This window comes from Mus musculus, chromosome 12 (assembly GCF_000001635.26).
Source record: "Mus musculus strain C57BL/6J chromosome 12, GRCm38.p6 C57BL/6J".
Lineage (NCBI taxonomy): Eukaryota > Metazoa > Chordata > Mammalia > Rodentia > Muridae > Mus > Mus musculus.
Window position 1 is genome coordinate 46,698,800 of NC_000078.6, and position 18,260 is coordinate 46,717,059.

Sequence of the window (18,260 nt, forward strand, 5' to 3'; positions counted from 1 at the left end):
TCTCAAGATAAACTGCCTCTTCTAAATAAGCATGCAGGAAATACTGTCTGGTTGGTGACATAAAAATGCTCCACAAAACATGCAAATTACCGAGTATTAGAAACTGCACTGGCTGCTAGCGCCATGCTGCAAGAACTCCGTCATGGAGCAGACAGCTAAGTCACAGATAGCTTCACAGTAAACTCTACATTCACAATACTAATAGGTTGCTAGTGTTAACAAATTATACACAATTATAAGCTCTTAAAATGCAACATACTTATCCAGCAGTTGCAGATAATGAAACATTATCAGCTATCAATAATGTGTTGGCACTTTCACTTTTGTTTATAAAATTTCCAATACACTGTACCACAGTTATGTGTCTAAACAGTGAGGATGTTCATGGAGTAATGACTGTTCTACTGGCCAGGCGATGGGATCAGTAGTGAATTCAGTGCTTAAAAACAAATGTACAAACCTCGGAAGAGGTGGGACTCCATGTGAGAACTTTTGTTGAACTTACAAATGATGAAGAATGGGCCCTGGCCAGCATGCAGCATTATTTCCATTGTCTAGTTCAGATGGAGAACAGGTGCTTTTATTGATCTGTAAACTTACCAATGTAATTTTCCACAGTTTTAACCTTTTAAATATTTTACAGTGCTTTTATGCAACTATATTGCTTTTTGATCATTTTAAATTGAAAACTTATTTTTCAAAATATTGTTTCCTACTTCTCTGTGCCCTAAGCAGGAAGTAAGACATACATGACAGTGCTTTGGCCTCACTCCAGTTTAGGTCACTGACCCCACCATACTCAACCTAACAGTAGTTAATTTAGTGTTATCTAGAACTAATACTGAAAACTATACGCATATCCCTGTCTACATTCAATCATTAAACTACAATAATGCTGGTAAAATGGCAGGCTTAAATCTTACACTAGAAACACCTCTGACAAATATACACAAGCAAAGTATAGAGAACAAAACAGATCAAGAAAAAATTCTATGAAACATCTGGTAAAACACATATTATTTACATATACACATTGTCAACATAGTCGCATTCATTTGCATAATTATATATTAATAACAGAAAAACTTCACTTCTGCAAAGTACAGTACATCCTTCTTCCAAATGGGGCAAAGGAGGGGTTAAAACACTCTGACGTATAATGGGGACACTCAACCCACTTTCTGAGGATTGGCAGCCCGAACTCCTTGCTCATATGTGATCCTCTGTGTAATTAAATACTGAGCAGCCTGTGTTGCAGCTGGTGTTCCAGTAATGGTTACCTTCCGATTCCTTGTGCCAGGTACGAATTCTCCCTTTTTGGAGATCTGTATCCTTGCACCAGTCAACTCCTGGTATTCCACTAAGGTTTTCCCTCCTTTGCCAAGTATTGCACCAACTAAGTTTTCTGGAACTGCTATTTCAACTACATCCTTTGATCCATCTGTGGATTTCTCTGTCCCTAGAATGGCACTGGCAGCTAGGGGCGAGGCAGCTCCAAAGTATCCATTGGTTGCAGCAGTAGCAGCAGCCAGGCTACCTAATGCAAATGTCCCCGCCGTTCCACCAGCCGTGCTGCCGCTGGCTGAGGCTTCACTGGCATAGGTGGCCAACAAATTGGCTGCTGCTGCTGCTGGGTTGGCACTGGCAGCTGCGGCAGCCAAAGCCCCCGTTGCTGCTGCTTGGCTGAGACCTAAACCTAATGTGTTGAGATTATATCCATAGCTGGCTAATGTATTAAGTGCAGAGGTGATGGCCACCAGGTCATTGCCTGTGAAGCCAGATAAAACTGCTGGAAAGGCCGCAACGCCAGCAAGGTTAGCATGTCCTAATAGCCCTGCGGCTGCTGCGGCAGTTGGTAACACTTCAGCAGTGTTTGCATAAGGAGATCCGGTTGGATTGGAATTTGCCACTGGACCTGTCACATTGGCATAACTGATATTGAGACAGCTGCCACTCTGTGGATCCTCTTGTATCTTCTGGATGATAAGTTCAACAGCTTTTCGGTTTTGTTCAGGTTCTCCACTCACAGTGACAACCCTCTCTTGCAAGTTGATCCCATCGGGTTTCTGGGAAAGCTGCACCCAAGCCCCTGACTGCTCCATTATAGCCTTCACAGTAGCACCTCCCTTCCCTATTATCAGACCTGCTGTGCTGTTGGGAACTATAATCTTTACCTGTAATTAAAAAAAATACGTATAAATAATACTTCTGTTTTGTGCACATGCATCATATTACTTTGCTATCCTAGAAAAAGTACAATCATAAATTGATAATTAGTTTAAACATAATTTATTAAGATGGAAATACCACAACTTTAAAGTGACTTTTATCATACTTTAATAAAACTACCTTGTACAATGAGTTTCCAAAGGAAAATGCAATTTTCAAGTAAAAAAAGCAATCTTCAAGTCAAAATTATTAAACAAAAGTTTCCTCAAATCTCTGCACTTTGCAATACAGTCTATAGAAACCAGCATGTCAAAAGAGGGACTTATAACTGTACAGATGGTAATGTCTTCATAGAGCTAAAATATCAGAATGCCGCTACTGGTTCTTCATCTGTTGCAGCTTAAAGACTCTCTCTGCTCCAAGAAACAGCGTAGATTAATGAAAGCAAAGTTAACACAGACAGCTGTAGAAAATACTCACTTAAACCTTTCAAAACATTAATTTCATGTTCCTTTTTACCTAGTAGCCTGGGGGAGGGGGGTTATCCACAAATATCTTATTCATTTTATGGCTATATTTAGAGGTAAAGATCAATAAAATTATTATCAACAACTTTTTAATTGGACAAATAGTCATTTTAAGTTTATGGAAATTGACCACCAAATTGTTAATAATGATTTAGGATGCTTCTTAAGTTGAGGGGGTGTGAGAGTTACATCACCTATAGATTCTGATGATGTGACTGTCCATTTTAGAAGGTAGTTATAGTTAGACGTAGTGCTTGTTACCCTGTCATCGAGCAGTGGTGAGAAATTACTGTAGTCATTGAGTGCTTAGGACAGTGTACTTTGGCCATTTTGTGAATTTATACTGAGTATCCTGCCACAAGAATCAACACATTCTGTCTTACTTCATCACAATAAAGTCATATTGCTCAAACACACAAGTACAGCACTTTCAAAAACCCTGAAACTAAAAAGCTAGATACTAACCTTGCATTTGTATTCATTGACAACCACGTCTCTATCTAGATCCCACCCCTGGGCTCATCAAACCTGCAACTGCAGTCACTGACAGGGCACTGAAGTAGCATCTTCACTCTCAATGAGGCACAGATGTTAGACTAGGTGGCTAAATCATCTCTAACATCTGAGTGCAAGTTTAGCTTCTGTATTTGAATTTTTTTTGTAATGCATTAGCTAATTTGAAGCAAGTATCACCAATGCTATCTTAGAACCCAAATCTGCAAAGTGACATTTTAAAGGCAGTTGGTGAGGTCTGGCCATTCTGCTCTTGAAGGAAGCAGGCAATGAACACAAATCCATGCTCCAGGCTGGGCACATGTGAGTGCATTTCTACATCTTACACACACTCTTTATTTGGTTTGAACATATAAAATAGTTTTTTATTCTAATTTTATTTAGTCCTGTGATAATAATAGCTAAATTTTGGAAGCTATAAAACACAAATTTAAAACCACTTCTTAGAATTGGCAAATATATTCAAAGTTGCTGCCTAAGTTAGTTTTATTTTATGGAGGCTTTTGGGAGGATATTTTAACAGTTATTAATTTTAGTAGAGTTTTCCAGGAAAATCATTTGTCTTTAAAGAATCTCCAGCTGCATATGTAGCAGAGGACAGCCTAGTCGGCCATCACTAGGAGGAGAGATCCTTGGTCTTGCGAAGATTCTATGCGCCAGTATAGGGGAATGCCAAGGCAAAGAAGTGGGAGTGGGTGGGTTGGGAAGCAGGGAGAGGGAGGAGAGTATAGGGGATTTTTGGAGAGGAAACTAGGAAAGGGGATAGCATTTGAAATGTAAATGAAGAAAACATCTAATAAAAAAGAATTATAATTATAATTCTAACCCTAATTCTACCTTAGGCAATTATAAAGATGAAATAGAACTTATTCTAGAATTATTTGACTTAACAGTATTTTGCTTTCCTTCTGAAACATTCTTTTTTTTTTGTGGATAATGTCTATGTTAAGATTTATCACACATACAAAAATCCTGGAAAAAAAAACCAAACCAAACCAAACCAAAACCCTTTTCAAATCCTTCAGTAAGGCTCCCCAGTAAGACTCTGCACTGAACTAGGCGGAGGCGCTACAGACTGTACACTACGCTAGAGTGTGCTTCGACTCTAGCATTTTGTGTCTATCATCTGGAGTCATAAAAACCCCATACTCAGTCCACAGTTTAGCTGTGAATTCCTAAGTGTATCCCACGCTTATTGTGTTTCTCTTTGCATTGATCTTTGGTGTTTTCCAGCTGACTGGAAGGTTTTCTCTCTCCTTACAACTGACTGTTTTGTCAGTGTGTGTGCTTTCACCTCTTGAAGTCTTGTATATCCTACCATCAATTTAGCTGCAGCTACCTATAAAAAAAAATCAAACTTCATACCCCTAAAAGGTCATTTTCCCCACAATTCTTACTATGGTATTTCTTCTAAGCAGAAGTTAGCCACAGTCATTTGCCCATAGGTCACCCTCTTATCTGACTTTACCATTCCTATTTATACCTGATTTAAGTTACACATGGGTAATAATCAGAGAATCAAAGTAAAAAAAATATATATTTGTAAGGGAATAAACTATTTAAAAGATGATTTACCATAAACACAGAGAGACATTTATATGTCTATGTACAAAATACCCACCATTGGATTAAATATGTTTTAATTAAAAAGAGATTTATTTATCTCATGTGTGTATTTTTCTTGCATGTCTATAATTGTATCTGGCATATGTGGTGACCACGGAGGCCAGAAGAGAGCTTCATGTCTCCTGGAGCTGGAGGTAATTTAAACCTTCTTGGGGAAGGGTGCTGGGAACGGAACCCAGGTCTGTTACAGAACGAGGAAGCACTCTTAACTGCATATCATTAATCTCTAACTCTGGTTTCTTAAACCAAGAGTATTGTTTATCATCCTCAAATCCTAAAATTTCAAGTCACATATTGCATATATTGAAATATTTAAAAGTTAAGAGCAGTCACGTTTTAATCTTATCAGAAAGTTTCTGAAAACAACACTACCAGGTTTTCAGTGACTTAAAAAACTAATACTGTTACACTGACAAATAAACAATTAAGTATATTCCATCCACCTGATTCCTACATGTTCACTATGATTAAGGTATACTTTCCACCACGTTTTCTAATTTCATACTATCTGCGAGTGGGTAGCGTAATCCAGCCATGAAAATGTGTTCAGATGAATTTTAGAGGTGTAAGGCTGAGTGTTATTTGACTGGGTGGTGAGAGGGGCTAGTTAGTAGGATGCTCAGTGTGCGTGGGATCTACGGACTCACTCCGGAGTAACAGTATCACAAATGTCCCTCCCTTTCTTTCAAGCTTTGTGTTTTAAACTAATACTATACCTGATATACATGAGCATCTCTAGAATGTTTGTAGAGGTGCTGCCTCATTTTTTCTTAACACATTATTTTTTTCTTTTGCGTGTTAGCTAGGATAGTGATGGAGAGACTGAACCCCATTTTGTCTGGCACTGGAAGGGACAGAAAATGAACAATAGACTCCATAAAACTTCTAAAGGGGAAAAAAGATTTAGTATACTTATTTGAATTAATGCTAGTTTGCTTTGCTTCTGAAACAGTCTTCATTTCTGTGAATGAAGTCTATTTTCAAGTTGCATTGCATCAGTGCTTGGGAGGTGTAGCTGGAATGAGGAATAGGAAGCCGTCCATGCTTGCTAGCAGAGAAGCACTTCAAACTACCACTGTTACTCTGAGATGACAAGCACTCTAGACAGTTATAGGAAAAGGAAAGCTGTTAGAGTCAACTGCAGGGAACCAGAGAACGTGTAAAATGATACGATATGGCAGAGACATCTATTTTAGAAGTGAGAATAATTTAGAGTAGTCTTACTGCTTTAAAAAAATAAGATTTTACTAAACTGAAGTTTTGTTATAGAAGTATGGCTATTTACAATTACTCACAGGTTAAATAAAAAAAGGCTACTCATGTTATTATTAAAGTATTCCCATATCCATTTTGGTACATATGCACTTAAATATATGTTCAAGAATTCTTAACTCTAGTTAGCAGAAAAGTATAACTGAAAATTTTAAAAAATTTAATATGCAATTTATGGCTCTCAATTTTTTATTTTTCAATATTTCAATTGTTCAATTGTTTTTCAATAGTTCAATATTTAACTTAAGAAGTAAAAGATGAAAATAGCTATGAATACTATGTGTTCAGTGATGCAGATGATGGGAAGAAAGGACGAGACATGTGGCTTGATCTGGACATTTTCAACTTGAACTATCTGTTAGACACTAAAGTGAAAATGTCAAGCAGATGAATGGTTATGGGCCTGGAGAGTAGGAAAGACTTGAGAGGTAAGGAGAAACTTTGTATCATGGAAATATACAAGATTACCCAGATAGGGTAAATTCACAGAGTACTTAAATAATGACCAATAAAATATTAATGGGCGAGGGGAAGGTCTGACTTTAAAAATCATCAAAGATATCAGATTAGTAAATTAGCCACTGTGAGGCCACATTATGAACATGCATGTGTGTGTGTGTGTGTGTGTGTGTGTGTGTGTGTGTGTGTGTACACTTCTACTCCTACACTAACAGTGGATGTTCTGGCAATGAAGGAAGTATGGGGAGAAAGCACCTATTTAATTGAGTCCCAAAGTTTTTGGTAATAACATTCCAAAACAATCTAAAATACCATGAGTATGATTTCTATATAAAGATCTCCAGGGCAAGAAATCTAACCCTATCTATCTATAGCTAAGTCTACTAATGTACCCTCAGACAGAAAAATAGTTTTTGAATAATATGCCTTTGTACCTTAAATCATATTAAGTAGCGGACCTTCTCAATCCTAAATTAATACCAACACTGAAACTTTTATAGGTAACAGGCTGTTTAAATACATGTGTCATCTTGCCCTCCCCCCCCCCCCCCCGGGGGAATCATTACATCAAAAACTCCGCAAGCTTTGATATGAATCTGGACTCAGGAAATTATAATATAATAAATATGAAAGATAAAAGTACTATATGTATTATATAATAATTTAATTTGCTATAATTTTAAAGCCTGGGACAATGCCCGTTCCCTGACAGTAAATGAGCATCTCACTGGGATAGAGCATCTCTTCAGGGAGCCTTTCTGACACACACTAGCACATTCCAAGATGTACAATAATGCAGGGCAGTTTGAAGCTCGGAAGCACATACAATATCAAGTAGTTCCCCTGAGAGTCTTCTAATTTCTATTTAACATATCATGTTAAATTGATACCTGTATTTTCGTCCTCTTGTCATTTTTAACTAACTTTTAGGAGGAAAGACATAGTGATAAAAAGTTAGTAATTTTCATATTTCTGCCATCAACCTGATGCATTCAAACACAGAACATGGCAGACATTTTATGACCATTAAAAAGAGTAAATTTCTCCTTAGTAACTTACTTCGTTTTAGCTCACACACAAAAGCTATTGGACTAGTTTTCCTGGGTCTTTCCCATCACTTTCACAGATTCCCACATAACTATTTGCAATACTAGACATCCTTCAAGAATTATACTCTAAAGATCAGGTTATTTTCCTACTTTTGCTAGTGTAAACATAGTTGAAATACATACACATACAGCTATATATCTACACATCAGAATAGTCCTCAGCTGAGATTCTTAAGAGCTGTACCATAGTACTTCCTTTACCAACATTGTATGAATGCTTAGTCTGCTTAATACCATTTCACTTCTAAGCACACACATTGTTTCTGAACCTGATACATGGGTATCATACATACTGAAATAAAATTCTATCTGAGAAAAATGTCAGCCTTGTGACAGACAGTGCAACTGAGCCTGATGCTGGACATGCTTCTCCTGGACATTTATATTCCCTTCCCTGTCAGTTACCTTTCCTGAACCTCACTCATTTTTCTATCGGTTTTTCAAATTTTTTCCATAGGAATTGAGAAACACTTCATATATCAGGGGTGTTAGCACAGCTGAATACCAGGAAAGTATAGCAAAGACTATATGTTCTTTAAGCTTAATCTCTTTATTCAATCAAACAATTTCTCCTATTTTCTTTACACGATTAGAGACAATTCCCGAGCAGAGTTTCAATTGATGGATTCTATGAAACATATGATCGTGTTCTATGCAATAGCAGTCGGTTAACATGGACCTTCTCAGAACCTACTATGTATGCCCCAGGTTCTGGTTCATACACCAGAGAAGACAACAGAGAAGATTCCTATTGTCATACAATGTAATGTTCCAAAGGAGTGATGGGATACACAATACATAATAGGTGTATTAGGAAGAAAGTGCACAGTTCTCCCAAGACAGTAGAACAAAATGCAGCAAGAACGATGCAATCAGAGAGGGAGGCCAGGCAGGCGCACTAAACAAGGAAGGCAAGTGGCCTTCTGGAGTAGATGGATTTGCAATAAATAGTCTTGACAGACTCCAATGGCGTTAAGCAAACAGGTCTCTGAAATTAGAATTTCACATGTGGAAAGACAAGAGCTGAGGAAGAATCTGTCAGTATCTGAAAGGACCATGTGATGTGAATGCCCTGAGTGACCATGTGATGTGAATGCCCTGAGTGACCATGTGACGTGAATGCCCTGAGTGACCATGTGACGTGAATGCCCAGAGTAACCATGTGATGTGAATGCCCAGAGTAACCATGTGATGTGAATGCCCTGAGTAACCATGTGATGTGAATGCCCTGAGTGACCATGTGATGTGAATGCCCTGAGTGACCATGTGATGTGAATGCCCTGAGTGACCATGTGATGTGAATGCCCAGAGTAACCATGTGATGTGAATGCCCAGAGTAACCATGTGATGTGAATGCCCTGAGTAACCATGTGATGTGAATGCCCTGAGTAACCATGTGATGTGAATGCCCTGAGTGACCATGTGATGTGAATGCCCTGAGTAACCATGTGATGTGAATGTCCTGAGTGACCATGTGATGTGAATGCCCTGAGTGACCATGTGATGTGAATGCCCTGAGTGACCATGTGATGTGAATGCCCTGAGTGACCATGTGATGTGAATGCCCTGAGTGACCATGTGATGTGAATGTCCTGAGTGACCATGTGATGTGAATGTCCTGAGTGACCATGTGATGTGAATGTCCTGAGTGACCATGTGATGTGAATGCCCTGAGTGACCATGTGATGTGAATGTCCTGAGTGACCATGTGATGTGAATGTCCTGAGTGACCATGTGATGTGAATGCCCTGAGTGACCATGTGATGTGAATGCCCTGAGTGACCATGTGATGTGAATGCCCTGAGTAACCATGTGATGTGAATGCCCAGAGTAACCATGTGATGTGAATGCCCTGAGTGACCATGTGATGTGAATGCCCTGAGTGACCATGTGATGTGAATGCCCTGAGTGACCATGTGATGTGAATGCCCAGAGTAACCATGTGATGTGAATGCCCAGAGCAACCATGTGATGTGAATGCCCTGAGTAACCATGTGATGTGAATGCCCTGAGTAACCATGTGATGTGAATGCCCTGAGTAACCATGTGATGTGAATGCCCTGAGTGAGTGAGGGGTAGTGTTGGGAACAGATAAAAAAAGAAGCAGTGAGTTCAGAGATAGAGCCTCACAAGTGCTGGTGCAATGCTGGGTATATTGGTTTACCAGGTAAACTGGTTTAGAATAGTTAAGATGTAAGCAAGAGAATACAAACTTGCAACAGTTGAAAAGGCAGTTTAGGTTGGTCATGCAGTCTGGAGTTGTACGGTGAGAGGCTAGGTCAAGGAACTTGGGACCTGAAGCTTAACATTTATAAAACATTTTTGAAAACAATAAATTTAAATCATGAATATTAAAATATGAGACTGGAGAGATGGTTCAGCAGTTAAGAGCACTGACTGCTCTTGCAGAGGTCCTGAATTCAATTCCCAGCAACCACATCGTAGCTCACAACCATCTATAATGAGATCCGATGCCCTCTTCTGGTGTGACTGAAGAGAGTGACAGCGTACTCACATAGAAAAAGTAAATAAATTAATTAAAGAAAAGAATGTTTAAAACATGGTAAGAAGCTTGTGTGAGCCCACACAGAGATTCTGTGAGTTCATGGTTGCTTGAATATGGTTTGAGAAACAGCTTTTGTCTTTTCTACAGTTCATGTGCTAAAATTTGACCCCAATGCAACTGTGTTGGGAGGCCAGAGCATTCAGTAGTACATGTATTTTATGGGTTTCACCCTCACTAAAGGGTTACTTCTGCTATATGACATGTTTGTGGGAATGCTTTCTGTCTCTTCTGCCATATGAAGTCAGTCTGTTGGTTCCTTTCTCTATATTCTACCCTCTGCCACGTGAGTATGCTGTAAGAGAGCTCTCGTTAGATGCTGGGTCTTAGACTGTCCATCCTTTGGATCTGTGAGAAGTATTCTTCATATGGTAGCATGTAAGGCATGGAAGCATCACAAAATGCCTGAAGCACATATGCTGAACATAGCAGACATAAAGGGCAATGCACACGATGCTCAGGAGTCCCGTATCTGAAGAATAGGAAATCCATCAGTGTGAGGTGACAAGAGCGAGAATAAGAGCGTGAAAGCAGGATCAACAGAGTACAGTCAAAGCTGAACCGTGGATTTCAGGGACAGGAAGCAGATGTAACAAAACGGATACATAGTGCCAACAGGCCAATGACATGTGGACTGAGAAGAAACCCCTGGCACCAGAAGTGTGGCTATCACTGCATATCGGGTGAGTGGTGGAGGTAAGAGCCCCACTGGAGTAGATTCTGGGACAGAAAGAACATGGAAAACAGAGTAGAGATAATACTTTTGTGGATTTTCCTACAAAGGAAGAGAAGAGGGATTAGTTTGTGGAGGAAAGGAGAAATGATGAAAGAAGGCTGTTCAGTGCTTTGAGATTAGAGACAGGAGTGGGAGGGGGAAGAGAGGGCAAGGAGCAGAGTGAATATGATCACAGTACATCACATGCATCTATGGGAGGCTCACAACCTAAAAAGAAAAAAGACGGGAGAAAAACAACTGCATGCAGATTGAAAAACTCGACAAAGAATTATTAGAGAAATGGATATGCTTATTGTACAACTGAAATAACTGATTTATAGGAACTGAGAGAGCAAGGCCTGTGGAAATAAATGAAAAGGCAAAAGTCATGTGTGTGAAGTGTTGGTCTAATAAGTACTGTCAACATCAGTTTTAGGAAGTTCTCTTTTGATGGCTTCAATGATTTCAGTGGAGTATAAATAACGTTATAGGTTAAGAAAGGGGAAGTAGCAAGATCAATAGCAGAAAAGGGGAAGAAAAGACAGTTCTGAGCCTGCACCTTTTATCTCTGCCCCCTCCTGATAACCATACACCAGTGACTGATTTATAAAAGTCTGATGAGATGAGCGAGTGTATAAGCATCTTCTTGGAACTGATAAATGCTACTCATCCTGTTGACACTTCTGAAAGTTTAACCAATTCTCTTTGCCTTACAGTTTTTTTTTTCACTTGAAACCCTCATAAATAAATAAATAAATAAATAAATAAATAAATAAATAGTGCAAACATTCACCTTAAAATATTAAACAGATAAAAGAAAAATAAGATGTAGCAGTGTCAGCTTTACCAAATGTTTACTAATAGAGACCAGGGCATTTCACTACTAAGAGCAATGGCATGCTCTCTCTAGACTGGAATTATACAACCAAGCTGAGAGCAGTGAACCTCACCACAGAAATATCTTGGACTTCAGAAGCAGACAATACTAGTATTGGTATGCTGTTTACTCGAACATTTAAATAAGCTATTCACCAAGTCATTTCCTTCTAAAGGCTAATATTTTTCACACTTCCTTTAAATGAAGACACTCAGACACCGCAGCACTGTGAGAAGAGCTGGGGACTTTCATGTGTCAGATGAAAGGCTCTAAGAGAGCCTAACAACTGAGTCTCACATGGGCTTACTCAGCAGGTAAAGATGAAGACAAGGTCCTCACCACATACGGTGTGCTCTAGGGTTCACTTCCTGCTATCTATTGACAAGGCTCATCACACAGTGGATCTTCCATTTCCACGAGCGCTACTGTTGCACAATACTGTGCACAGACAGTGCGATCCAAAGAAACAGGTTAACACGGCTGAAGACTAAGTAAAAGGCAAGTGCTAGAAATGATAATCTTTACAATGTGAAGTTTTGGAATGTTGGCTCTGCAGAGCAAGCATATCATCTGAATTACTGTTATGGTTTTCATCTCTAGATCTTTTGTGTATTTACAATTGGTTTCTGCATAACAGCAACACAAATGACTAATGGCAAATGAGAGGTAAAGCAAAATCATTTAGCTAATGCTGATTAGAAAACAACATAAATGTTAATTTTTGACTGTATTCTGTTTTGCTTATAGAAATTTTCTTTAGGGGAGATTTTTTTCTTCCTGCTTTTACAACAGGGTTATACAAGTTATAACACAAGGTATTAATTTTTAACCTAAAATAGAAATCCCTGATTTTTGCCATTTCTGTCAGTTATAAGAGTTGAAACATATTTGAAAATAGCTGGGTAAATATAAACTAAGTTCAAATTAGTGTATATCTATATCTATATCTATGTGTATGTATGTATATATGCATATATATCTAATATTTTACTATTGTAAACCTTAACATTATTAACTGAGCTATATTTTCCCAAATAGACTATATTTATAGACAGATCAATAATTAGGACAATTCAAAAGAAATGCTCTCTATTGAACGTTTGAGTGAACAACAAAGATGACACTCCTTTACTGCTACCATCTGATGGGAACCTACCATGAAGGAGTACAGGGGAGAGCTACAAATTACTGAGAATGAAATGTTATTGATAAGCTACAATTCTTTCAATAAATTAAGGATTTGCTCTTCTTCGTTTAATGCTTGCTTCATGTGATCCAGGAGCTATGCTTCTTTGTACACAAACAGGAAAAAAAAAAGAAGAAGAAAACAGTATGAATAACAAAACGTATCAGTACAGTAGACAATATGAAATCACAATGCCTATATTTCAAATCATTATGATAAAATACTTGGCAGAAGCAAGTGTGATAATAGATCTAGAGGGTAGCAGAGCATTAACAAGAAAGGAGATATACTTGGCCTTTTAAGGAATCACTTCATAAAAGTCCACATTAATGTAAATAAACTACAAGTCTAATTTCAGAGACAAAATCAGTAGACTGGCTTTCTAGGTATCATCGTACTTTGAGGAAAATCATTGGTCTTGCTATGCTGTACTCATCAGTCCAGCTTTTGTTGAGAACTCAAACCCTGATGGAGCATAGGAGAGACATTTCAAGCAAAAGGCAGTCATTACTTCCCTTGGGGAGATTCTAAATCACAGAAGTAAAGCATGGGGGAATCGAAGCCAAAAAGGGAGGCTGGAGAACATGGTTTTCAGAGAACAGTATTGAACTCATTGTCCTGAAGGGCCTTAACTTCAGGGACAAAATGGGAGCACTATGACATCCTTGTGGTTAAAGAAAGTGTCATTTCATAGAAAGAAAATCCAACTCCTACTGTATGCCAGTATCCTAAGAGTGCTTAGATTTGCTTACGTCATTACATTTTCCCTAGGTTACAAAACTATTAGAATCACGCAATGAGCAAACTGATCCTGATGGTCTAAAGTAAGTAATATGAGAAATGCCATGTATACTATGTGTAGCAATACCTTGTTGGCAAACTAATAAAAGTATTTTAAAATATAAGGTGTTAATATTTAAATAATCACATGAAGCCTTATTTACTAAAACTGAAAAGCAGAAATAAGAAAGTACTTCTCATCTGAATAAAATTCAACTCACAAAGTGAAAATGTTTAAACATTTTAATACTTATTTTACTCAACAAATTTGAAAAGTGGCCTGCAAGTATTTAGTTCCCAAACAACTGTCAAACTGAAGCAATAAGATCTAATTTTCATTGCAAGGTTTAATACTCTTACAATGAATGTATTTAAGAGTTCGTAATTAAGAAAATATATTGTGTTTCTAATTATTAAATAACATTAAAATTATACCAGTTTTCAAGCTAGAAATGCTTATCATTGAACTGTTTACAAAGTAAGGCTGGTTTCAAAAAAGTAAAATTATTTTCACCCTTAAAGACACATCGATGCTCAATTTTAATACAATTCAGAACCCATGTAATATGATTAATTTATTTCTAAAAACTACTAAGAAGATATATTGAAAGAGATGAAAAGACCAACTCAATAATTGACAGTCAGGGCTTTGTAAAGTGATCACTGTTTTAAGAACTCCAAAATTCTGATAAAGTCTACCACCTGAATATTTTTTGTTAATGAAGTTAAAATGCATGTAAAATTAAAAAAAATGATTGATATTTATTTATTAGGTTATTTGGAATCTGATCATGGTGCATATATGAGAATGAACGAATAAATCCTTAACCCACCAGTATCTGTTTCTCCAGTTGGCACAACCGCTGTGAAAGTATGGTGTAGATGAGAGGATGATACTGTACCTGATTGGCTCTGGAGGTGGTCATGGGGTCAGATGGAGAGGACTTGGTGGTAGTTGGGGAAGATGGCAATGTCTGGGAACAAAGCAGTTCAGGAGCAAATCAACGTTTATGAGCCTTAAGCTGATCATTAAACAAAACAAAACGAAATAAAATGTAATATAACGAGAACAAAATCCTATGGACAAAGTTTCCACCTAGTCGTTCAGATTTAATGGAACTTAAGGTCAACTGAGTAACTAATATATGTAAATATGCATGCATAAGCATGTAAAAATAAATTCATGACTCGAAATCATGGTGGTGACTGATAGGAACTCACATGAGTGCTAAAGGCGGCCTGCCCTTATGCATGAAGAGCAGTCCCATTTCTTTCCCTCTAATTTGCTTCGGGGAAAAGAGATGTCAAAGAAAATTCAAGAAGTTAGATGAATAAAATTGGAAGAGCCACTTTCCTATCAATGAATACAGTCGGAGATTTGAAGAAGTGGTGAAATGAAGTTTACTTTGGCATAAAAGTATCCACCTACTTAATATGTTGAACATCACCAACAAGCTGATTCCACATGAATTTAGGGATCCATACATAAAAGCAATTTAATTTGTAGTTCTGTGTTCTTAATATCACATTATCTTCTAAAATATTAAATTTTAGTATACTTAGAGCCATCTGAAAATGTAAACATTAACCTCATTAATAAACATGTTAACTGACAGCATTCTAAAAATTATCGTTATGCTAAATGGTACATGCTATCGTTATGCTAAAGGGTATAATATGTTGTACATCATCCACCTATGTTCAAAGCAACCACAAGATACTATGAACTGATTTTTCTTTCCATTTCTAAGCATATGATAAGCTACAGAGAAGTGTCATAGCAAACTCTATATATTCACTGAGTCATTCACCCAGACCTTTTAGAAACCTTTACTTTCCAGCAAGGCAGTTCAGGGTTTTGTTCAAGTGTTATATTGTGCTTAACCTATAATATGACCAGGAAAGACCCTTTAAAGGGAGTATTTCTTAATAGGCCAATAGGATAGTTTTCTATAGCTTAGAGAAGCCTGTATGTGTTACTTCGTTATATGCCTATCAGCTACTGATATATTAGCAAAGACCTAACTTAGAGGTTTGCCAGTGCAAGGGAAAGTACGTGAACATGTATGTGGTCAGATATTTGTGTTTCAGGTGCCAGAACTTTCTAATTTAGACAGAATAAAGCAGTTCAGAATAAAATCAATGACAAATTGGATCAACTCACTGACTCCCAGTAATACCATCAAAATACTTGCACAATCAGGCTACGCTTCATTAATTCTTCCCTTAAAGTATTTTCTTTCTTAAAACCTACAACACCTAGAAAAGTAGTTGGCCAAAGACTTTTTCAACCCATACTATCTCTCAATCTCTCAATCTCTCAATCTCTCTCTCTCCCCCCCTCTCTCTCTCTTTCTTTCTATCTCTCTGTCTGTCTGTCTGTCTGTCTGTCTCTCTCTCTCTCTCTCTCTCTCTCTCTCTCTCTCTCACACACACACACACACACACACACACACACACACACACCCTGGAAAAGGTACTAAGTCAGGGGTGAACCCTTATGAAGACTTAATAGCTTCAACTCTGTTATTTTCTATTTTGGCTTTGCAATTATTTCTTGTCATTCTTCTAGAGAAACATTACTTTCCATCATTGGAAGTCACTTTAACATGTATTTTCTTTTCCATGCAGTGATGTGCTGAGGCCTTGTTAACATGATGGATGCTATTGTTTGCTGTATGAATTCAACACTAAAGGTTTAATTTTCTCAACCTCACTAAATGACATGGGATCATAGGAGGGGTCACATACATTTAAACATCTGTTCTGTATAAACCTTGGGCCAACACTCAAGTTCATGAATAAATAGATGTTAAATCTAGAGTCCCTTTCTCCCATTATAAGTTTACTCCATACTAAAACCAGATCCTGAATGTCCATGTTCATTAAGAGAGAATGAATCTGAAGTACTGGATAATATCTTGTTGAGATACAAATCCTCATGAGGTGTTTAACTAGGGCAAAGAGGCAGATGTAACAGCAGCAATATGAGGCTCATATTCTGTAATAACTTAGATTCAGATGATCTGTCAAAATTTTATTGCTATTCTTTAGGATTTTCATATATTCTTAATATCTATTAATAATTGATGTAACTCATATTCATCAAAATTGTCCTTAATAATTTGGTTGCTTTTCCTTTCTTCTATGAATGAAATAAATAATTTAAAACTCTGAATTATATTTCTGTGCTTTAAATATCTTGAGGTTTTATCATTAAGCATGATGATTAAATAAGTTACGTTTTAGTAGTTTACGTAGGTGAGAATTAATCAAACATGTACTACCAAGGATAAGCTATGGCAGCGTCACTCCAAAGACTTAGTGTATTTTCTAGGGTAAAATATTGGATGTACTAATGACAGAAAATGTGACAACTTTCCTAGCTACTACTCACACAGATTCTTTGAAGCACAAATGCATCATTTTTATAATTTGCAATAATAAATATATGTGAGGCAGTTTTCATTTCAGTTGACTTTTCAAATTCTAGAAGGAAAAACTGCCCTAATAAACAGATGAATATGAATATCTTACAATAGTGCCTTTAGTTTAAAGGCTCATATTAATTAGGCCAATGGAATAGTTGGACAAATTGTTCTTCAGTCCACAGATATGGATGAGAAACCCTTGTAAAGTGTTTTGATATAAAATATAGGAGTACAGTGATTTTATTAAGAAAATACTTAACGAAAATATCAACTTACTATGCAGTTATTAATATATAGTAATTAGAAAATGCTACCAATTAAAATATTTTGTGAATATGTAATTATCTGACTATCCTAGTAACACCAATATTAAATTTGTAATGTATACCATTTGTAAATCACATATTTTATTATATATATATTCAGTTTCAAGTAGCGTTGAGCCCTGCTTCTCTTCTTCTTTCACAGGAGAAGCCTTTTTACCTATATTACTTGGATGGCTATTCAACAAGTCATTAGATTCATTAGGCTGAATTACTTGTTACAGAAACATGATTTTTTTTTTAAACTGAGTTTCATTATATAGCCTTGACTGGCTTGGAGCTTGATAAGTAGACTAAGATGGTCTTGAACCCACAGAGATCTGTGTGCTTCTTTCTAAACAGTGGAGTCTTTGAAATATAAAGTCATTTTTTTTTAATATCAAGATATTTTATCACTAGACCTTTTGTAAAATATTGGTGTAACTAAGCTTTAGGAAATTAAGAACTAAATGTTTTAAGAAAGTATATGATGATTTCTTTTCAAAATGAGTTTTGTTGGTCCAGAGATTATTCCATAAACAAACTGTACAACAAGTGTGGCTTTCCTTCTAAGAATTCTATAACAGTTATTTTTTAAAGACATGTAATATTTACAGGGAAACCACCAAAAGCAATGAGCAACAGATCTCAATTGTTCTCCTTATGTGCATCTGCCAACCAGTCAGTTACTTTAGTCTACTAATCACAAAGTTCCCCAAACTTTCAGCGTT

At 37.1% G+C, this 18,260-nt stretch overlaps 1 protein-coding gene across 26 annotated transcripts in view; it reads right to left on the reverse strand.

Annotated features, from left to right (window-relative positions):
- Positions 1–18,260, reverse strand: part of Nova1 (NOVA alternative splicing regulator 1) — a 121,586-nt gene that overhangs the window by 905 nt on the left and 102,421 nt on the right. For 13 of the 26 annotated variants that reach the window (XM_006516151.3, XM_017315157.2, XM_030246862.1 and 10 more), the window contains 2 exons: positions 14,699–14,770; positions 1–2,174 (listed from right to left, as the gene is read on the reverse strand). The exon at positions 1–2,174 is cut by the window's left edge. In XM_006516151.3, coding sequence (XP_006516214.1) covers positions 1,170–2,174; positions 14,699–14,770 — 1,077 coding nt within the window. In that variant the 3' untranslated portion in view covers positions 1–1,169. Of the gene's footprint in view, positions 2,175–2,266; positions 13,121–14,698; positions 14,771–15,225; positions 16,138–18,260 lie in introns of those variants that run through there. The other 13 variants (XM_030246857.1, XM_030246859.1, XM_030246868.1 and 10 more) reach the window with 6 other exon arrangements.